This window comes from Callithrix jacchus, chromosome 8, assembly GCF_049354715.1.
Source record: "Callithrix jacchus isolate 240 chromosome 8, calJac240_pri, whole genome shotgun sequence".
NCBI classification, from domain to species: Eukaryota; Metazoa; Chordata; class Mammalia; order Primates; family Cebidae; genus Callithrix; species Callithrix jacchus.
Window position 1 is genome coordinate 112837841 of NC_133509.1, and position 22938 is coordinate 112860778.

Genomic DNA, 22938 nt, shown 5'->3' on the forward strand with positions numbered 1-22938 from the left:
CCCATTTCCCAGGCCAGCCCTTCTTGGTGATTTATGCCATGGGAGAACTTGTTCGAAGGGAGCTCATCAGTGGCCTTGCCTGTGCCACTTTAGAAGGGCAGCCTTGGCAACTGCTGGCATGTACATGAATGCGTGTGTGTGTGTGTGTGTGTGTGTGTGCGCGCCTGTGTGTGTATGTCTCCAACCAGGCAGTGTAGCTTGACCCCAGTTGGAGAACTGGACTTGAGTGTGTACTTGTGTTTGAATGTGTGCACATGTGTGTGTGTGGAGGTTGGCTGGGATGATGCTGGGTGATATGCTTTGGCTGTGTCCCCACCTGAGTCTCATCGTGAATTATAGCTCCCCCATCCTGTTCTTGTGATCGTGAGTGAGTTCTCATATGATCTGATGGTTTTATAAGGGGCTTCCCCCTTCACTGGGCACTTATCCTTCTCCTTCCTGCCGCCATGGGAAGAAGGAAGTGTTTGCTTCCCCTTCTGCCATAGTTGTAAGTTTTCTGACGCCTCCCCAGCCACACAGAACTGTAAGTCAATTAAACCTGTTTTCTTTATAATTTCCCCAGCCTTGGGTATGTCTTTATTAGCAGTATGAGAGCAGACTAATATACTGGGCTACCATTATGATGGAAGGTAGGAGCTACAGGATCATGGCATTAGAAAGGCTAACCAGAATTATTACTTTTCTTTTACAAGTGAGGATAAGACCCAAGGTGAGGTGACTTTGCTGAGGTCCCACAGCTGGCTGGCAGCCGAGGTGGGACTGTGGGACTTGACTGCCCCCTCCCCCATACCCTTCCTGAGAGTGCGGAACTCTTTCCACGGTGGTACAAATGGGGCAAGAGGGTTGGAGGAAGGAACTGCACAGGCTGCTTTGCCTGAGTTCTCTTTATTCATCACACCCACCCCGTGTCTCTGAGGAGCCTGCATGTTAGGCACAGAAAGAGTTATAGACTTACCTTGGAAAGAGGTCAGCGCAAGAAGAGAGAAAGTTATCTGAGGTTTGGGCTACAGCATTTGGGCATTCTTGGAATCCACAAATAGGGTTGTAGGTGGGGTGGATGGGGCTTTCTGGAGGAGGGGAGAGGTGAGCAGGATTTCAGTGTGGTGCAGAGGAGAATGCACAGAAAGGCATGGAGAAGGCCTTTGGGGCAGGACTGAGGATGTCCTTTATGGTGTCACTTGAGGGTGGGGTCTGAGCCTTGAGACCAGACAAGGGAGGCCTGTGCCTCCCAGGCTGGGGTGGGACAGGGGCTGGGCCTGGATGGCTTGGATGTCCACAGGCAGGGGCTACTATGTGTGGACTCTGTGTGGCCCCTCTCCCTGCTGGGACTTCACCAATCATTTTTGTATTCTTTGTTTGACTTTGCAGGTATTTATTGCACTTCTATGTGCTGGCTCCAGGGGTTATGTGGGTGAAGAAGCTACCATTAGGGGATTATGATCTATTTATAGGAGAGCAGCAGCTGTAAAATGTGTGAGGAGAAAAATAAAGCTTTAGTAACACCTGTGATAAAGTGCCCTAGACTTTTCCTCATGGCATTTGCCTGACTGCAGCGAGGTTGTGGTACTGAAGCTGAGACCAGAGGCTGGTTAAGGGACGGGTGGATGGAACAGAGAGAACAAGAACGCAGAGACCTCAGGGTGGGAAAGAGCTTGGGTCTGTCCAGGGACAGGAGGGGCTTGGTGGCAGTAGGGTAGACTGAGACCCTGAACTGGAGAGCTGAGCTGGGTGTGCTGAGGGGGTCCGAGGCTGGGTTGGGGAACGTGAGTGGAACTCACTGGAAGTCCAGTTACAGGGCTGTTACGGTCATCCAGGCAAGAGGGGATGGGGGCTAGGACATAGGGAGGTGGAGAGGAGAGGACTGACATATTTGCAGACAGAAACCACAGGGCTCAAGGATAGGTTACATGGAGGGAGTGGAGGAGGGGAAGGTGCCACAGTGGGGGGTGTTAGCAGTTCATCCTGCTGGCAGTTGGGGAAGGAATTTTCTACAACACTGGAATTTGCAAAATTTCCTCCTCTTACCTCTGGGTAGGAGGGGATGGGTTGTGGTCAGAACTCTGGCAGGTGGCACTGAACAATGTGAGGTTCAGCATTGAGAGGCTGAACAGCCTATGGCCCCTTGTTTCTAGATATTAAAAAAAAATCCTCAGCACCCAGATGTAACGAGAGCTCTGGGGTGTGAGTGTGTTTCCCTGTCGCCGGGTTTGTGGATGGAGAGACTGTTATTTCAACAGCTGGAGCTGCTCCTGCATGTCAGCCATGAAGTCCTCATGGCGATGAGAGTCTGGCCCTGGCCCCACTGCTGGGTGTGAACCAAGGACTGTTGCCTGCGTGTGAAGCGGCAGAGGAAACTGGGCTCCTCTGGAAGAGAGCAGGATGTCACTTCAACTGAGCAGGGCTTAGCATGTCGCCCTGGTGCTGGAAGGAATGACATCGAGGAGGCAGCCTGGGAGGGAAACGGGCTGGTTTCAGGTGTCCTCACCTGGCACGGCAGAACTAGGAAGCTGTGATGTTCCTTTTTCTGGTCTCACATCTTGGGGTTCACACTTGGCCTTTGTTCCCCTCATCTCATTCCCCAGCTTTCCAGCCCCACTGCTACCCTGGGAAATACAGCAAAAGACTACAAATGGACTTCCACTCAGCGCATGACACTAGTGCTCCAATAACTGGTCTGTAAAGTTTGTAAAGGGCCTGTATGAGGCTCCTATTGGCTTCTGTCGCAAATTACCACACATCACGTGGTTTCAGTCAACACATATTTATTGTCTTATCATCCTGCAGGCCAGCAGTCTGAAAATTAAGGTGGTGAATGGACTGTATTCCTTCTAGAGGATCCAGGGGAGATTCCCTTTTCTTGCCTTTTCCGGCTTCTAGAAGCCACCTGCCTCCCTTGGCTGTGGCCCCTTCCTTCATCTTTACAGCCAGCAGTGTAGCATCCTCCAGTTGCTCTCTTCTTTTTTCACCCTGTCACCTCTGCAACTGTCATTACATCTCTTTCTCTAATTCTGGCCCTTCTACCTCCCTCTTGTAAGGATTCTTGGGTTGATACTGGGCCTGCTTCATAACCCAAGTTCATCTTTCTACCTTAGAAGCCTTGCCTTTGGCACACCCACAAAGTATCTTTTGCCACATAAATTGAACGTCTTTGGGGGCCTCATTTTCTGCCTACCACAGGGCCAGGTAATAAATGTTTCGGATGTTGCAGGCCATACCATCTCTCTGTCACAACTGCTTACCTCCGTTGTGGTGGCACAAGCGCAGCCAGTCAACATGTCGATAAATGGGCACACGCCCCAGTAAATCACAGCTCTACCACGGCAGAGAGGGTTGGGTTGCTGACCCCAGTACTGGTGTTCTTAATCACTGCTCTGCTTGCTGGGCTGAGACAGTAGATTATGTTGACCACCACCCCCCCAATTCCCCCAAGCGTGGGCTTTGTCTCCCCAGTAGATCCATGGGGCCTGGGTTTATCTCCCTTTAAAATTCCTGGGCACTGCTAGTATCATATGCCAAGTGAATCCAGAAAGCTTCTTACTGGGTGCAACCTCCTTGTACAAAGAAATTTGGGGCTGGGTGCAGTGGCTCACGCCTGTAATCCCAGCACTTTTGAGGCCAAGGTGGGCAGATCACCTGAGGTCAGGAGTTTGAGACCAGCCTGGCCAACATGGTGAAACCCCATTTCTATTAAAAATACAAAAATTAACAGGGTATGGTGGTGTATACCTGTAGTCCCAGCTACTTGAGAGGCTGAGGCCAGAGGATTGCTTGACCCTTGGAGGTGGAGGCTGCAGTGAGCCGAGATCATGCCACCGCACTCCATCCTGGGCAACACGGTGAGGCTTTGTCTCAAAAACAAACAAAAACACAAAGGGCTTTGGTATTCATTTGCTTTGGCTTTGAGGCAAGCCGCATAGCTTAGGCTCATTTGCTGTGTGGCATTTTGCTACCTCCTGAGGCCCAGGACATCTGTCCTGATAGCAAATGGAGCTGCTGTAAGCGAAGGGTGCTGTGCTTTGTGGTTGTAGGAAGAACTGAGGGTTGTTGGAAAAGGCCTTTGGGGTTTTGTGAGGGTGACCCTGTCAGGTTTTACAATTCATGGCCCTCATCAGAAATGAACGTGAGCCTTTGTGGCCATGCGTTCACCTCAGTGGCAGGATCTGTGGATAAGGATCCCTTCCCATGGGGGAAATGGTGAAACCAAGTCTAGGAAGGTACTGGCCTTTGTATTTCTGGCTCTCTCCTGTCTCTGTATCTCACTCCTTTATTCGTGGTTCACATATGCTGTTCCCTTTGCTTGGAAGGCTTTTCCACCTTCTGGGTTCAAATGATTCTCCTGCCTCAGCCTCCCAAATAGCTGGGACTACAGGTGTGTGCCACCATGCCTAGTTAAGTTTTTATTTGTTTTGAAGAGATGGGGTCTCATTATGTTGCGCAGGCTGGTTTTGAACTCCTGGCTTCAAGCGATCTTCCTGTCTTGGCCTTCCAAAGTGCTGGGATTACAGGTGTTAAGACACCGTACCCGGCCAGCTTCTTCCTTTCTTCAGTTGGTTAACTGGCTCCTCAGCCTTCAGACCTCTGCTCCTTATCATCTCCTAAGAGAAGCTCTCTCTGCTCTCCCTGACCAGGTTCAGCCTCTGAGCATAGGTTCTTACGGTGCCAGCTCTCTCTTCATCACACTTGTCAGAGTTGGCCATTTACATTTTATTATGTGGGGTTTTGTTTGTTTGTTTTGAGACAGAATCTCCCTCTGTCGCCCAGGCTGGAGTGCAGTGGTGCAGTCTGACTCACTGCAGTCTCCGCCTCTGGGGTTCAAGTGATTCTTCTGCCTCAGGCTCCTGAGTAGCTGGGACTACAGGTGCACACCACCATGCCTGGCTGATTTTTGTATTTTTAGTAGGAACGGGGTTTCACCATATTGGTCAGGCTGATCTCTAACACCTGACCTCGTGATCTGCCTGCCTCAGCCTCCCAAAGTGCTGGGATTACAGATGCAAGCCACCGCACCTGGCCTATGTGATTAGTTTCTATCTTTTTCCCTTGACTTTTAAGTTCCAGCAGCAACTCCAGAGGGTGGTGGCTATACCCACTTTGGACTCACTCCTCAAATGCCCAGTGACTAGCACAGTGCCCTGCACATATTAGTCACTCAGTAAACATTTGTTGGATAGATAAATGAATGACCTTTAGCGAATATATTCTCCTCTATAAAATGTAAGCAATAATATCTCCTCTAACCTCAAGAGAGGCTTGAGAATTACCTACGAGCACTTTGAAAGCACCAGACCTTACCCAGATATAAGGAATTACCCATGGTTGAGCATTCAGTCTGTGCAGGGCAAAGATATCCTGACATCCCCTAGTATGGACCAAGCCCAAATTCAAGGAGGAGGTGATGGGTTCTCACGTGGGCAGGCCTGCGGTAGTGGGTGCAGGGCCCGGCTTGCCTGGGTCTAATCTCCTGGTACCACCTCTCTCAGCTGTGATGGGGCACAAGAACTTGGACTCTGGCACCGAAGCCTGGCTTATTTCCTCAGTACCTGGATCACTCAGGGGTTAGCTGCCTGGGCTGGGTCCTGTTCCTGGGGGTCTCTGGCTTCATACTGCACTCTGTCCAGAACCCCTGGCCTCTTTCACCCCAGAGATCTCTGTCACAGGCAGGGACATAGATATGTCACCCTGTGAGGCTATAGGAGTTATTAAGATGGGGAACGCTGAAAGATTAGATTTATGATAGCCAACGGTGGATTATGAAGAATAATTTATCAAATGTCAGTGCCTGTGGCCTACAATTTACAGAAGGTTTGCTTAAACCGAGGCGATCTGATTGGACTGTCCCCTCCCCCACCACTAATGAATGACAGTTCTAATGGATGGCTTCCCAGGCTGGCCAGCCACACTGGGTGTTTATCTGCTTTTTATTAATCATTATTATTACAACATTTCCATAGAGTCCCTTCATCCGCAGCTCTCAAGATACTCAGCATACGGGAGGCTCCCTCAGCTACCCCAAAGGAACTGTAGCTACTTCTGGGAGGTGTTTCAGATTCCCTGGATCAGCTGGAGGGCCCAAAGTCCCCTCTCCCTGAAGAGGACAGGGAAAATCTAACCTCAACTCCATCCATTAGGAAATACTTACCGAGCACCATCAGGTGTTAGGTGCTTTTGATGCAGTGCTGAGCAAAAGCAGTAGTATGTAGTCTAGAAGAGGGAGATTAAGCAAATATAAATGGAGGTAAATGTGTAACCGTGGTGATTACTCTCAAGGAAGGTGCATGAACCCCGAGAATGTGCGCAGGGGAGGCGTCTCTGAGAAGGTGACAGTTCAGCTGTGATTGGAAGAGTGAGTGGGGGAAGGGAGCCTGTTGGTCAGAGGAGACAGTATGTGCAAAGGCCCCACAGTGCACACAGGGAGCATGCTGGTGGCTGAATGAGGTCCTGTGTTTGAAGCAGGAAAGGTAGGCCGGGTCAGACCCCATGGGTCATGTTGAGGATTTTGGCTCTGGGAAGCTGGTGAAGTGACTTAGGCAGAGAGAATTGACATGACCAGCCTATGTTTGGGAAACTCACCCTAGCTGCATGTGGAGGCTGGATTGGAAGAGATAGGGTGGGCTGGTGAGGAGGTCACTGCAGTCTCTGGGGAAGTGAGGGTGGTGGCTTACATTCATTGACAGAACCAGACTGAGCGGCCGAAACTGCTGACTCTGTGCCCAGCACTCTGTCTGCCCTCATAACTGGAGGCATCACGTGAGCCACCCACTGCTACTGCAGTTATTGGGGGCTACTATCGGCTCTATTCTAGACCCTTTATATATGTGGTTTCATACAGCCCTATGAGGTCAATATTAAAATAACCATTTTACAGATAAGGAAACTGAGGTACAGTAGATTTAAGCCTGGGCAGATAGACCTAGAACTTGCACTGGGATCACCAAGCCTTATAGCCTCTCAGGCTGGACTGTTCTGATGAGCTGTTGGGCGTGTCTCAGAAAGTCGGCACACAGCCGTCCTGGAGTATGGGTGCCCCTGGCTCCTTGCTTTTCTATCTGTCAGCCACTGGTCACCATCTTGAGAGAGGAAAGAAGCCTGGTCTGGCCTGTGATGCCCTTGGCAGAGCCAGGTGGGTGATGACCTTGTGCCAGGAGGCCCTTCAGCAATTGGCAAGCATTGCGCCAGCCTCAGTGCAGAAACAGTTTTGTAATTTCTGGGGTTGGTCCTTGGCAAGAGGGCCTCAGGTTCTGCTGCTGGCTCCTTCATTTTCTTTTCAGCTTGGCAACAGCAATAGCTAATGGCTCTGCAGAACCAATAGTTTGATCTTTTGGAACCCCAGAAAGAACACAAATTCCATGGAAGACAAGGTCAGCGTGTCCTTGAGCTGTTATTTCCATTATTTTTTTTATTATAATAAATTGTTCTGAGTGGAAAGCTGGTGGTGAGGGTATTCCCACCTTAGGCAGGGCAGCTGTTGAGTGGGGCGGAGGCCCAGATGAGAGTGAGGAGGGAGAGAGACCATTGATGCCTGTTCTCCCCTCTGGCACATCAAAGGTCTCCTTTTCTTACCTTGCCAGACATGTCTTTCAGGATTGGAGGAAGCAGCAATGTGCAGGATGCATTGTCTCCAGCAGGCCCTGCTAAAATACAAGTGTGTTTTTCTGAGAGGCTGTTGCCTTCGGAGGTCTCCTCATGGCCAGAGACTGTGTTAAGTACACTCTATGTAATTAACATGGTTTCTGTCATATGATGGCCCTGTAGTAAATATGTGTTGATTGATTGGCTTAGGCTAAGGAAATAGCAAATTGGTTTTCTTTCCTATATGAATTCTGGTCAATTTGTAGTGGCTGCCTGGAGCATTGTGTCGAGATACCAAGGCATCATCTGGACTCATCAGGAATAGATTAGTGATGTCTGGCATGGGTGTGCTTGGGGTGTATTAGCTATTGCCACATGACAAATCACCCACATCCCACCTCCAAAACTTAGTGACTTAAATCAGTAAACATTTGTTATCTTACAGTTTCTGTGGGTCAGGAATTTGGGAGTGACTTACTGGTTCGCTCTGGTTGAGTCTCTTATGAGGTTGCAGTCCTATGGAGGCCTGGCAGGGGCCAGAGGATTGTTTCCAAGATGGCTCACTGTTGTCAGGAGGCCTTGGTTCCTTGCCACAGGGACCTCTCTGCAGGCTGCATGAGTGTCACCGTGACATGGCAGCTCCCTTCTCCCAGAGCAAGCAATCCAAGGGCAAGTGAGAGGCTCGTCACAGGGCCTTTAGGACTTAGTCTTGGAAATCACACACTGTCGCTTCTTCTGTGTGCTTTGTTGGGAGTGAGTCATTAATTCCATCCAGCTCACACTCAAGGGAGGGGAACAGGTACCCCCTCTCACAAAAAGAAGTATTTAAAAATTTGTGGACATGTTTTATTTAGTTAAATTATTATTATTATTATCATTTTTGAGATGGAGTTTTGCTCTTGTTGCCCAGGCTGGAGTGCACAATCTTGGCTCACTGCAACCTCCGCCTTCCGGGTTTAAGCAATTCTCTTGCCTCAGCCTCCTGAGCTGCTAGGATTACAGACCTGTGCCACCACGCTTAGCTAATTTTGTATTTTTTAGTATAGACGGGGTTTCTCCATGTTGGTCAGGCTAGGCTTGAACTCCTGACCTCAGGTGATCTGCCTGCCTCAGCCTCCCAAAGTGCTGGGATTGCAGACGTGAGCCACTGCACCTGGCCAATTAATTAATTTTTTTTCTTGACTGTTATGAACAGATAATTAATTTTTAACATCCAGTTGGTACCAAAAAGGCTCTGTTAACACCCATCAGGGCATGCCATTTCCATGCTTAGGATACTTCAGTGGTTTCTCACCCTTTTTCCCCCTTATAATTAATTAATTGTAGAGACAGGATCTTGCGTGTTGCCCAGGCTGGTCTTGAACTCTTAGCCTCAAACAGTCCTCCTGCTTCAGCCTTCCAGAGTGCTGGGATTACAGGCATCAGCCTCCACACCCAGCCATTGTGAACATAAATTAAAACTACCACGAGGAAATGAGTGTGCATGTGCCACTAAGTTGCTGTCACCTTCAGGTGTCACCTTGGAAGATACAGGAATAATCCTGAAGAGGTGGGTCACAAATCAGACCTGTTTAAAGGGGATGGGCGGGAACTGCAGCAAAAGCAGGTATTGGCTGATAGGGCAATGATAAGATACAGGGGTATCTGGGGCAGGTCCCTGGAAAGTGGTGTAGGGAGAACCGGATGGTTCCGAACAGAGGCGTTTGAGAGGTGGTGGTGGGTATTCTGCCCAAAGCAGCCATCAGAGTTTTGCAGAGTCCGAGACAGCTAGAGTTATTGTGTCTGTCTTAGGCTGGGGGTGGGAAAGGTGGGTGAAATTCTCTCCAACCACTTCCATTAGTGCTGATGGAGACCTGTTTCTCTCCTCACCAGGCATCAGTGGATGGCAGCTGGCACCTAGCCAGGTGGAGGGTGGGCCAGTTTGAGACTGCAGGAGCTAGATATTGTTTGCTGCTGATGCCATGGTAACCTGCCCTGAGTTGGTTCTGCCCCAGGTGCCCTAAGAGGGAACTGCTTGGTCTTGGCATCTAGGCCTGGGCTTGCCTGCTTTGAGGCAGGCTTCCGTCTGCATCTGGAGCCAGGCAGTTTGGGGTTTGTGAGATGCATTATTGATATGGTGATGTAGTTTCTAAAACCAAAATCGGCCTGACGTGACCGAGTATGGGAACAGGCTGGAATATTTGAAAGTGAGCCATCTTGGAAGAATTCAGCTGTCCCCCATCCTGTGACTGGGGAGCTCCTCCCCTGAGGGGCTTGTGGCTGGCCACCCTGCAGCGTCTGGAGGGGGTATTTAAGACACTCTGAGAAAAACACCCCAGGAGGCATAGCGTGGTTTCTCAGGAAGATCCTGACTTCCAGTCACCTTATTTTGGTCTTGACCAGTGCTTAGATGCTCAATGTGGCTGTTTGGAAACATTGTCCAGTACCCTGGCTTCAGGGGACCTTGCAGGGCTGTTTCTGGACCGTCTCTTACTCTGCCCTTTGACTCCAGTATGATGTTGCTTGTTCTCCTGATTCCCAGCTCATGAAGCCAGACTGCTGAGGACTTAACTGCTCCAGATTTGCCAAGCCTCTAGGGGATGACACATTTTTTCTTATCCCTAGTGCTTTTTTGCTCATAAAACAACAAATACCCCCCCGCTTCACTTGTGTGCGTGCGTACGCACACGCACACACACACACACACAGAGAGAGAGAGAGAGAGAGAGAGAGAGACCAAACGATCAAAAGCCAGAGAAACTCTTTTTCTGATTATTTTTCCTTTTCCAGACAGGGACATCGATATATTTGAATCATGGGCCGACAGTAATTAAAAAGCACATAACTAGTCATATTAAAATGCAGTTGTTTTACTTAACTGATTCTGCCGCTAGACCCAGAGTGGGGAGGAAAAAAGATCGGGAAAGAAAGCCCTAGAAAGGGAGGCAAATTTCTGTGAGTGACTGGAGGCAGCTGAGGGCCCTGCTTGAATCTAATTGCTGCAAATGCTGCAGTTTGTTTCTGGTAATGGTTTTCTGCTGAAAGGGCTGTGGGACGAGGCCTGATTGGAGGGGGGTGGCATTTGTTTCAGCTGCATGGGGGGTATAATTCTGCTTTCGGGACAGGGTCTATTTTTCCTTACCATCTATCAGCATAAAGTACTTCCACTGAACACTTTGAATCAAGGTTCCATTTAGAGCTACTTTATTCATATTTAATTACAGGCTGCAGCACCAATCTTTAATTACCTTTTTTATAAGCCAGCTAGGAACATCCACTAGCAATCAATTATCATGTGTGTGTATGTGTGTGTGCTCGCTTAAGCACAGGAGGGTGTGGGCGTGTGACTTGCTTCCTGATAGAGAAGGAAAAGATGGCTGCAGGGACACTGGGAAGGTGGTGGGGTTGGGTGTCTGTGTGACAGGTTCCAAGTGTCCAGTGAGGGGTGCATCCTCATTCCCCAAGCCTATCTTTGCTTCTGCTGCTGGAATTGGAGATGTGGGCAAGTCCTCACAGCTGGGCCTTGTTCAGAGTGCTAAGTTGGGCACTGGGCTTGGGTGGTATCCTGGGGCCCCCTTGACTCCCCTAGTGGGGATGGGGAATTGTGGGAGGCCTCCTTCATGTCCTTTGGGGATGTGGATGTGGTGGATCAGGCTTCCTCTCACCCTGGAGATTAGGATCTGCTCACCTCAGCTCTTTCCTTCCCTTACCTCCCTGTGGGGTGCTCTTGGCAGCTGTTCTTGCTACACAGCCCAAGTGATGCCATGTCACTCTTCAGTTGCAATGACTCTGCAGTGCCCCTGCAAGGACACTGGCTTAAAGACTGGTTGTCCTTCTCAGACAATGAACAGATGTTCCTGGGAGTCAGGAGGAGGCTTGGGGTAGGGAGTGAGGTCAGATGATCCCCAAGCCCCCTTAGGTGGGAAGATTGGTCATTCTAGCTGCCTAGGAGATGAGGGTGTACGTTCACAGCTCTGCTCCAGGAAACCCTCTGTTTGGTGCTGCTCCTTCAGGAACTCCAGAGGGCTTGTAAAGGGACTTGGTATTGATCTTGTTACGTAACAGCTGGGGCCATTGCCAAGGGTCTACTTTCCCTTCCATTCCTGGGTCCCTGTCCCAGCAAGGGGGTGGGAAGGGGATGGAACTCACACTTACTGGGTCTCTTGCAGGTGCTGGGCACCATGTCTGTTTCTTTCACTTATTCCTTCTGGGATCTGGGAACACTGTATCCATCAGAGCCCCTTCAGTTGTGTGTGGCAGAAAACTGAAACCAACCTAAGCAGGAAAAGGAATCCTAGGGTGGGTATTCAGGCATGGCTGGATCAAGAGGCTCAAACACTGTGGCCCTGATTCCCTCCCTCTGTCTCTTGCCTCAGCTGTATTCTTTGTTGCTACTATGTGACCCTCAGCAGTTCCACCGCAGGCTTCTATTTTTATGTTCAAGTTCAACTGAGAAAAACATCTCTTCTGTATCAAATAAAAGTGAAATGATTGAGTCTGATTGGACCAGTTGAATTACCTGTACATCTCTTGAACTAATAATGCATGTGGCTGGAGATACTCAGGGTTCTGATTGGCCAGGCCAGGGCCCCACAGCTGCCTTGGAGGAACAGGTATGCTTTTTTTTTATTTTGGAAAGTTCCACGTTTGAGGTCTTTGGATTCATAGGAGTGTGCGAACAGGAAGGTCTAGTCACTTCAAAAGAAAGAAAGAGTTGATTCAATTCTTCTCTAGTGGATTCAGTCATTCAACACATTTGTTTGGTACCAACTAGCTCCAGCCCTGTTCTAGGGAGTTGCAGGGAATTCTGCAGTAAACAGAACTGACAAAAATCCCTGCCCACTTGCAGCTGATGTCCCAATGGGTGTTACAGGAATGATGATCCCATTATTTCCCCATCCCAAGCCCAGGCCCAAGATAAAGGGTTCTGAAGTGCACATTAGTGCAACCATTGTGGAAGGCAGTGTGGCGATTCCTCAAGGACCTAGAAATAGAAATTCCAATTGACCCACAATCCCATTACTGGGTATATACCCAGAGAATTATAAACTGTTCTATTATAAAGACACATGCACATGTATGCTCATTGCGGCACTGTTTACAATAGCAAAGACCTGGAACCAACCCAAATGTCCATCAACAATAGACTGGATAAAGAAAATGTGGCACATATATACCATGGAATACTACACAGCCATAAAAAACAATGAGTTTGTGTCCTTCATAGGGACATGGACGAATCTGGAAACCATCATTCTCAGCAGACGGACACAAGAATAGAAAATCAGACACTGCATGTTCTCACTCATAGGTGGGTGTTGAACAATTACAACATGTGGACACAGGGAGGAGAGCATCACACACAGGGGCTAGTTGAGGGGGACTAGGGGAGGGACAGGGGTGGGGGAGGGTGGGGAGGGATAATGTGGGGAAAAATACCAGATATAGGTGATGGGGTGAGGAAGGCAGCAAACCACATTGCCACGTATGTACCTGTGCAACAATCCTGCATGATCTGCACATGTACCCCAGAACCTAAAGTACAATTAAAAAAATAATAATAATAAAGGGTTCTTGTGCTGAGAAACTCAGGATGATTGGGTGGATGAGAAGGGAAGAATTTTGCCATTGGGAGCCTAGAACTCACGGAGGAGGAGAAAAGTGTGTTTTGCAGGGAGCTGGGAGAACCAGCCACTGGGGGTGATACAAATAATAATAATGAAAAAAAAACCAGGATGAAGGGGGCCAGGGATGCCAATCCCATACCCATCTCTCCTGACAGAGACGCCCAGGCCTTTCCCCATGTGGTCTGGGCCTTTGGTCTGGGCAGGATGTTGATAAATGGGATGGAGTTTAGTGAAAGCGACAAAAATAATGACAGGGCTGGAGGGAGTGATTTATGAGATGAGATTAGGAAAGTGATGGTGTAGCCTAACAAATGGCGTGGGATGGTGGCTGTGGGTCATGTGACATCTGAAGTCCAAGGATAGGGACAGAGGGACAGGGCAGAGTGGCTGCTGCAGTAGTGGGGACAGAGGGAGGAAGGGCTGCACAGACTGAATAGACTTCAAAGCATGAGGACCTGGGAGGGTGGGCCAGGAGAACAGGCATCTGTACATGCTTGTGCATGTGTGTGTGCACATGTCTGGACTTTCCAGGATTCTGAAGCTGTACAGAGGCTTTAAATAAATGAAGAGGGCTGGGCGTGATGGCTCACGCCTGTAATCCCAGCACTTTGGGAGGCCGAGGCAGGTGGATCACCTGAGGCCAGGAGTTTGAGACCAGCCTGACCAACATGGAGAAACTTCATCTCTACTAAAAATACAATGTGGTGGCGCCTGCCTGTAACCTCAGCTACTCTGGAGGCTGAGGCAGGAGAATTGCTTGAACCCAGGAGGCAGAGGTTGCGGTGAGCCGAGATCGCAGCATTGCACTCCAGCCTGGGGAACAAGAGCAAAACTCCATCTTAAAAAAAAAAAAAGAAATGGAGAGGGTTAGGATTTCAGCCTTGTTCAATCTTGGAAAAGACCTTTAGGGACCTTTTTCCCACTTGGCTAAATATTTGGATCTGTCTGTGTAGATGTGGCCACTCAAGTCAGGGAATTTTATTTCCTTCAGGAAAATTGGTATGACATTTCTAAGAGGGAAGGAAAAAAGAAGGAGTAAGGAGTTTATTTTCCATTTCGTGGAGAGAGAAAATGAGGTACACAAGGAGCAGGGGGCTTTGCCCAGGGCTACCTTTTGTGTGCGTGCGTGTGTGTTTGTGTGTGTATATGTGTGTGTGTGTGTATGACAGAGTTTTGCTCTTGTCACCCAGGCTTGAGTGCAATCGCACGATCTTGGCTCACTGCAACCTCTGCCTCCTGGGTTCAAGCGATTCTCCTGCTTCAGCCTTCCAAGTAGCAGGTATTACAGGTGCCTGCCACCATGCCTGGCTAATTTTTGTATTTTTAGTAGAGACGGGGTTTTACCACTTTGGCCAGGCAGCTCTTGAACTCAGGTGACCTGCCTGACTTGGCCTACCAAAGTGCTGTAATTACAGGCATGAGCCACTGTGCTATGCCACCCAGGGCTACCTCTGAGTGGCATTGCAGGTGAGGACCTAAAGCAAAGCTCTGGCTTGCAGCCTGGGGTCTCTGCTGGAGTGGCCAGGCAGGGAATGGACTTGGTGACTCATGTTGAGACTGTTGTTCAGGCAGGAACAAAAGGTGGTTGTTGGTCTGGGGCCTCCGCCCAGGATTCTTTGAGCTGATCCCTGTCTGGGGCTGAGATACTGGGGCTGCCCTGGGCCCACATTCTGTTAATGCTGGGTTGTCCATATGTGAGAGCCCCGGAGGCACAGTGGTGGATAGTTCAATGGGCAGCTGAAGCACTTCTGCAACTTCTGAACAGCACTTCTTTGGCCTTTGATGGAGGAGGTGCTTAAGGCCCCAGGCACAGGTATGAGGACACACCCTCCATGCACGTCTTCTGTCCCCCTCCCTCTGTATGCCTACTGTGAATGTCCGGCAGTGGAGGACCGGGCAAGACCCTAGGCTGGTACACAATTGATAAAGCAAAAAATCTGTCCTTTGGGCTGGTACAGTGGCTCATACCTATAATGCCAGCACTTTGGGAGGCTGAGGTAGTCTGGTCACTTGAAGTCAGGAATTCGAGACCAGCCTGCCAATACGGTGAAACCCCATCTCTCTCTCTCTCTATTTTTTTGGACTCGGAGTCTCGCTCTGTCGCCCAGGCTGGAGTGCAATGGCACAATCTTCGGCTCACCACAACCTCTGACTCCCAGGTTCAAGCAATTCTCCTGCCTCAGCCTCCTGAGTAGCTGGGATTACAGGCACCTGTCACCATGCCCAGCTAATTTTTGTGTTTTTAGAAGAGACGGGATTTCACCATACTGGCCAGGTTGGTCTCTTGGCGAGGTTGATCTCGAACTCCTGACCTTGTGATTTGCCTGCCTCAGCCTCCCAAAGTGCTGGGGTTACACTTGTGAGCGACTGTGCCCTGCTCCATCTCTATTAAAAATACAAAAATTAGCCACGTGTGGTGGCACATGCCTGTAATCCCAGCTACTCAAGAGACTAAGGCAGGAGAATTGCTTGAACCTGGGAGGCCAAGGTCACAGTGAGCTGAGATAACGTCACTGCACTCCAGCCTGGCCGACAGAGCAGGACTCTGTCTCAACACACACACACACACACACACACACACACGCACTCACAAATCTGTCCTGTAGGCACTAGGCAGCCCTGACTCTGGCCCATCTTCCAGTCTCCCTCTTGCTGAACTGGGTCACCTTTTTAACTGCTCTGTTCTCTCTCCACTCCTGACAGATCCATGATTTGTTCCAGAGCTTTGACGACACTCCTCTGGGGACTGCCTCCCTGGCCCAGGTCCACAAGGCAGTTCTGCATGATGGGCGGACAGTGGCCGTGAAGGTCCAGCACCCAAAGGTGCGGGCTCAGAGCTCAAAGGACATTCTCCTGATGGAGGTGAGCGCCCTACTTTTCTCCTTCCTGAGTCCTGGGATCCAGGCCACCTAGGTGGAACCAGTTCAGGCTAGTGGGTGGAGTCTGGCCCTTTGAGCAGCAGTGTGGAAGAGGATTGCTGAGATCACGACAGAGGAGGTGTTATGACAGCTCTGTGACCACGAAACCCCATGGCAGTGTGGGGCAGTTCTTGATTTGTCCCTGGGAACTGCATGTGGTGGTCTCAAAACACACTGAGCAGCTGCTAGGGGCCAAGGGAACCTCAGGGGAGGGATGTCATAGAAATGAGCTGAACCAAAGATGTGTTTTTAGGGGGTAGACAAAATTACATCTTAATTTGTTAAATTGTAACTAAAGGGAGCATGTGGTCAACAGGGATATAAAACTGACATACAGATCACATAGAAAACCTGCAGGTTGCAGGTTTGTTCTCTGGTACTTGTTTAAAAAGAACGAATTCACCTGTCTGAATGGTCCTAGGAAAAGCCATAGTGGACTTTTCTAGCTGTGTGCTTCAGAATAAGGGCAGAAGAAGCTGAGTGTCCACTGCTTGAGGCAGTAGCTATTACCTCCCCCGGAGAGGTCAGCAATCTGTTTAAGTTTAACCTGGCAGTATGTCCCTTTCCTTTCTTAAGATGGAGTCTTGCTCTTGTCACCCAGGCTGGAGTGCAGTGGCACGATCTCCACTCTCTGTAACTCCCACTTCCCAGGTTCAAGTAATTTTCCTGCCTCAGCCTCCTGAGTAGCTGGGATTACTATCATGCCTGGCTAAGTTTTGTATTTTTAGTAGAGACAGAGTTTTGCCATGTTGGCCAGGCTGGTCTCGAACTCCTGACCTCATGTGATCCACATGCCTCGACCTCTCAAAGTGCTGGAATTACAGGCATGAGCCACCGTGTGCAGCCTTCCTTCCTTTTCTTGTTTCCCTTCCTTTGCTCCCTTCCTCACTCTGTACTCTTAGTTTGTTATTTCAGCTCACTTTAACCAAACTTGATGCATACATTGAGGGTCTTCTGCACCCTCTGCTAGGTGGGTGCTGGGTACATGAGAGTAAGTGAGCTCCATCTTCATCTTGGAGCACTCCCCATTTAGTGGAGACAGGTGTGTAAACAGCCACAGTGTGTTTGCAGAGTGCCATGTAGCACTGTGTCTGGATGGATGGGGTACCAAAGGGGCTACAACAAGATGGTGACTCTTGAGATAGCCAGGCAGGAGAGGGACAGTCCAGCAGGTATAAAGGCCTGACTCTTGGAGGACGGAGCGTACTTGGATGACTTCAGCTTGTTCAGATGGTATGAGCGCGAAGTGGAGATGAGCCTGGGAAGGTAGTTAGGACAGAACATGGGGGCTTTGGATTCCAGGCGAAGGCATAGAGTGGTATGCATGGTCAACACTCACTACTTATCTGTGGATCTGAGCAGATCTGATTTTTTTCCTATAGTCATTGGGGAACCATTTAAGAATTTTAATCAGGGGACTGTCATGATGAGATGTGCATTAGAAATAAAAATCTGTTGGGAGTCCGGAGGATGATCAGAAGGCAGAGAGACTGTAGCCAGGAGACTAATTGAGGGGTGCTACTTTGGTCTGAGAGAGAAATAGTTATTTGAAGTGAGGCAGTGTAATGGGGGTTAGGGAGATGGATGGGTTCAAGGGGAGGAATCATCAGGACTTTGTGACCAGCTTTACACATGGGGTGGAGGTGACAATTGGTACGAATGAGAAGGAGACAAACATCTTAGGTTTCTGACTTAAGTGATTACATTTGAGTAGGTTTAACTATATACAGTAGTTTCCCCTTATCTGTGAAGATACATTCCAAGACCCCCAGTGGATCCCTGAATCCTTAGATAGTGCCCAACCCTATGTACACTGTTTTTGTCTAATACACATTGATATGGTTTGGCTGTGTCCCCACCCAAATCTCATCTTGAATTGTGGCCCCCATAAGCCCCACGTGTTGTGGGAGGGACCTGGTGGGAGGTAATTGAATCACAGGGGCAGGTCTTTCCCATGCTGTTCTCATGATAGTGTATAAGTCTCATGAGATCTGATGGTTTTATAAAAGGGCAGCCCCCCTGCAAAAGCTCTCTTGCCTGCTGCCATGTAAGATGTGCCTTTGTTTATCCTTGGCCTTCTACCTTGATCGTGAGGCCTCCCCAGCCATGTGGAACTGTGAGTTCATTAAACCTCTTGCTTTTGTAAATTACCCAGTCTTGGATATGTCTTTATTAGCAGCATGAGAACAGACTAATACACATAAAAACTTATGATAAAGTTAATTTATAAATTATGCATAGTAGGAGACTAACAAATATAGTAAAATAGAATAATTATAACATATACCATAATAAGAGTGAGGTGAATTTGGTCTCTTTCTCAGAATATCTTATTGTATTGTACTCACCTATTTTCAGGACACAGCTAACCTTGGATAACTAAAACCTTGGAAAGCAAAGCTAGGGAGACGGGGGACAACTGTATATCAGTCAGGGTATAGTTGGGAAAAAGAACTTGCTCTACATATTTCAAACAGAAAATGGAGTTTACAAATAATGTAATTGCTGAAAAGCCAAATGGGATGGAGAGATGCTTACCAACAGCAGGAAGCCAGTGCCGCCCTCAAGCTGGAGGGACAAAGAGAATATGTGGTTCTTTAGAGCCCAGGAGCTGGGGCCACCAGGTAGAAGCTGAGACTGTGGTGAACCTGTTCACTGGGGGCCAGATCAGACTTAGGGCCCATCACTTGGGAGTGGGAGCTGCAGTTGCTATTTGAGGCAGAAGAGTTTCCATCTCTTGTCCCCCAGTGTGCCAGTATCCCTCAGTGGGGTAGCATAGCTGGCAACATAGCTGGCAGCAAGTTGGCAAGGGCACCTGGGAAATGGAAGTTCTTATGAGAATAAGGGAATTGAGATGCATCTCAGAGCAAACTGCAATGGTCAGTGCAGCAACCACGTGGGGTGAGATAATGCTCTTGGCAGTTTTGGATAGGGATATCCCTGTTGGTCTGGAGTCCAGGCTGGAATACAAATTCAGCATTTATGAGCAAAGATACTCGGGATAGCTGAATCAAAGGTAATAGTTGAGATCACTCAGAGAAGGTATGTAGAGTTAAAAAAAAAGAAGAAGAAAGAAGGCAAGGAAAAAATTGTGCAAAACATTGTTTGTTGGGGGATGAGCTCAAGAGAATAAGTTCATGAATGGGACTAAGAAAGCATGGTCAGAGAGACTGGAGGAGAACCAGGATAGAGCAGTGCTGCCATATTCAATGGAGAAAAGTTAAAGATGAAAGCACTATGTCAGTTATCTAATGCTGCATAATGAGTCACCTCAAAACACAGTGACTTAAAACAACAGTCATGTGTTTTGCTCATGAATTCACGGTTTGGCCAGGGCTTGGTAGAGAGACTCATCTGTTTTATGCAGCAGTAACTGGAGTAGCTTGACTGGGGGCTGGAGCAGCTCATTCCCTGGCTGGCAAGTTGGTGCAGGCTGTTGTCTGGGAGCTTAACTGGGGCTGTGGGCCAGGGCCTTAGTTCCTCACCATATCAGCCTCTACATGGCTTTTTGGTCTTCCTTACAGCATGGCAGCTGGTTCTAACAGCAAGTGACGCAAGAGAATAAGGCTGAAAGTACATCACAGTTTTATGATTCAGCTTTGGAAGCCACATAGGATTACTTCTTACTTACTCTTTTGGATGAATCAGTCACAAAGGCCCCCTTAGTTCAGTTCTACATTGGGGAAATAGACTCTACCTCCTAATGGGAGAGTGGCAAGGTTCTCCAAGTATATAAGAATGGGAGGTACTGTTGCAGCCCCATTTCTGAAAATAGAGTCTGCCAGAATTCTTCAACGTTTTCAAATGGGGGATCAAATCAGTAAAGCACTGGAAAGAGTATTTTGAATTTGGCAATTTAGGGTGGTTAGGAAGAGAAGCTACAGTGGCCTGAGCAGGGTGAAAGGGAGTTGGGACTCAAGGAAGTGGAAACCCTTCATGGAGAATGTTCTTTTTTCAAATGTTTACCTGTGGAAAGTTGGGAAAGTTAGGTAGTGGTCAGAGAAGAGCATAGGGTTAAATACTGGGAGACTTGAGTGGAATTGTAGCTGATGGGGAAGGGGGCAGATTGGGGATTCAGCAGAGAGAAGTAATTGCTAGATCAAGTCCTGGGGAGATGCAGGTGACTGGGAATGAAGAACACAGGTGGGAACCTTAGCCTTTGATCAGCCTTTGCTTTGAGCCCAGTGGAAGGTGGGAAGGCTGGATACAGATGAGAGTGTGGGGCAGGGAGAGAGGGGGAGGGAAAGTGGGCAGCGGAGTGTGTAGCAGCCTGATAGCCTCTATTTTTTCTTTGAAGTAGGAGGCAAGACCATCTGCTGAGGATGAGGGGGTAGAAGGTAGCATTGGAGGCTCGAGGGTGGGTGAAGGTTTGGAACAGCTACCATGTGCAGTGGAAAGGCAGCTGACCAGGGCAGCAGAGCAGGGTTTCTGGGTGGCCTTGAGCATCTGTCTAGAAACCTGATTTTTCTAGCATACCTGTCAGCAGCTGTGGAACAGCCATAGCTGGGAGAAAACGGGGAGACTTGAAGGATCCCAGGGTTTCCTGAACCCCAGAAGCCACTCCTGAGTCAGGCAGGAAGCTGCCTCTGCATAGTAAACCCATCAGGGCCCACTTGGAAGGGAGGACAGTTGTGGCTTTTTCTCTGCGCTTTCTTGCTAGCTCCCTAAATAATGGTTGCTGTAAGGTCAGAGCAATAATAGCAGTAATAAAGATTTGGCATCTTCCTCCCTGAGATAAGCATCACATGCTTTTCTTGGGAAGCACAGCCTGGCAGGCTGTGTGCAGAGTACACAGTGGCTCTCAGCAGTGGCTGAGGTAGTTCTGGGGCTGAGATCACAAGGCAAACCTGAGACCACACTTAGAGCCTTCAGGAGAACAGCCAGAGTGAAGGCCCAAGGCCCCCACCCCATGGACTGTCAGGATTAGCAGCACTGGGTAACACTGCCATCTCACTAGGCTTGGTCTCTGGTGGGAAAAGTTCTGCCTGGGTCCTTCTCTGGTACAAAACCAAAAAGAACCCAATGGGAAAGCTCATTTGTTTGATACTTGAAGTGAATATTTTGTTTTTCTGTGTTGAGACCTCAACAGTGTCTTATATTTAGGAATGACAATCCCAGAAAGGTAAAGCCATTCTTGGCCTGAAGAATGATTTCTAGGGGACATTTAGGGCTACCAGAAGCTTAGGGATGGAGAGGAGGCAAAGCTATTTTCTGTATAGCCTCTATGTCTCCTTTCATGGCAGTTCCAGGTGTTGTGTGCCCTTATGCTTCTCTCCCACTCTTGCGTACCCCCCACTCCCCCATAATTGATCATGGCCTGGTCTTCCGGGGGAAAGCAATCTGATGAAAGCAATTCACAGTAAAGAGAGTGGCTGATAGGCTTAACCTCTTTATATTTGCATTTTAGGAGGTGACCTTGTAAATCTAAACTCACAATGACTGTGAGTTTACAGGGTGATAGAGGTCTACAGGGTGAGACTTTTGAGAGCAAGTGAGTGGTGACTACTGGTTGTTATCAGTTGGGATGCTTTTAGCTGGCTCTAAGAAACAGAAAATCTGACTCAAAGTGGTATAGCCAATGCTAGCCCATATTATCTCACATGTGAAGGTGTCTGGAACTTGGGTCAGCTGTTTCAAGGTGGACAGCCCAGCACCTCATTGTGGTTTGTAACAACTCAGAGCCTCTGTACGTATTTCACTCTGCTATCTCAGCTTCCTGGCTTGCCCTCCTAGCCAGCACCATGCACAGTCCTGAAACAATAACAGTTCCTGGTGTTACAAGTAGGTAACATCTGGATGCCAAAGAGGACCTATTTCCCTTTTCATATTCCTTATCAAAAAAAAAAAAGCAGTTCCATAGTAGAGTTTCCTTCATTTCTTATTGTCCAGAAGTCATGCCCATTCCTAAATCAGTCTTAGCAAAAAAACTGAGACCACCTTGACTGGCTTAGACCAATCATGATTCACCTTCTCAGGCCTGCTTTCCTTGAAGGACATGAAGGATGTACAAACTCTGGGTTGTGTTAGCCAGGATGAGGGGAGAGATGGCTGTTGGTTTGTCCTCCAATAGCATGTACCACCCTAGAGTTTTATGTCTCCTGTGAATTTTCTCCCTTGGGGAAGGGAGACAGTCTTTAGGATAGACTGTTGAAGGATGGCAGGGGAGGGAGGCTGATTCTCAGTAAATGGTGTTCAGTGAATCTGATGGTGTTGATGACTTTGCACGAAAGAAAAAGGCAGAGCCAAGGATGTTTTTCTAGCTTTGTCATTATCACCTGATATTGTCCCTTTAATAGTTGGGGCAACTCTACTTCTAGATGCACGGCCAGTGACTCTTATTGATTTGAATGGCTGTCCAGAACCAGACTAATTGGGCCCAGAGATTGGAACAATGATTCAGCAGGAGGGGTGAACTGACGAAGCATAGTCCATCTGTCTGCGGGTGGGCTGGCTTTGCAGCAGTTCTTTTCTACCCACAATATTGGGGAGCTTAGCGGGCCATATCTCACTGCCATTCTCACTGCTTGAGGGCAGGGTAGGACTCAGATGGTCCCGGAGCTGTGGTACTACCATAATCCTCAGGTCCTAATCACCCTATATCACTCCCAGTTATTTCTCCAGCTTCTGAATTGATGAGGAATACCCCTTGCCCTATCATCCTGAGGAATCTAACTCACTGCCAAGTACTATGCCCTTCACGCACCACTGGGCCCCAAGGCACTCAGCTACGTTGGGGTGGGACTCTTTGGAGATAGCACTAAATCTTATTTTTTGCTTGACGTCATCTGGCCCATTCCAAGGGTCTCAAAAAGTAAAAACCTGTGGCAGTCATGTTTTTGACTTTT

At 48.7% G+C, this 22938-nt stretch overlaps 1 protein-coding gene across 15 annotated transcripts in view; it reads left to right on the plus strand.

The window, feature by feature from the left end:
* Positions 1-22938, plus strand: part of ADCK1 (aarF domain containing kinase 1) — a 152060-nt gene that overhangs the window by 75316 nt on the left and 53806 nt on the right. For all 15 annotated transcript variants that reach the window (XM_078335522.1, XM_035261183.3, XM_035261187.3 and 12 more), the window contains one exon: positions 15879-16037. In XM_078335522.1, the coding sequence (XP_078191648.1) occupies positions 15879-16037 (159 nt within the window). The remainder of the gene's footprint in view (positions 1-15878; positions 16038-22938) is intronic.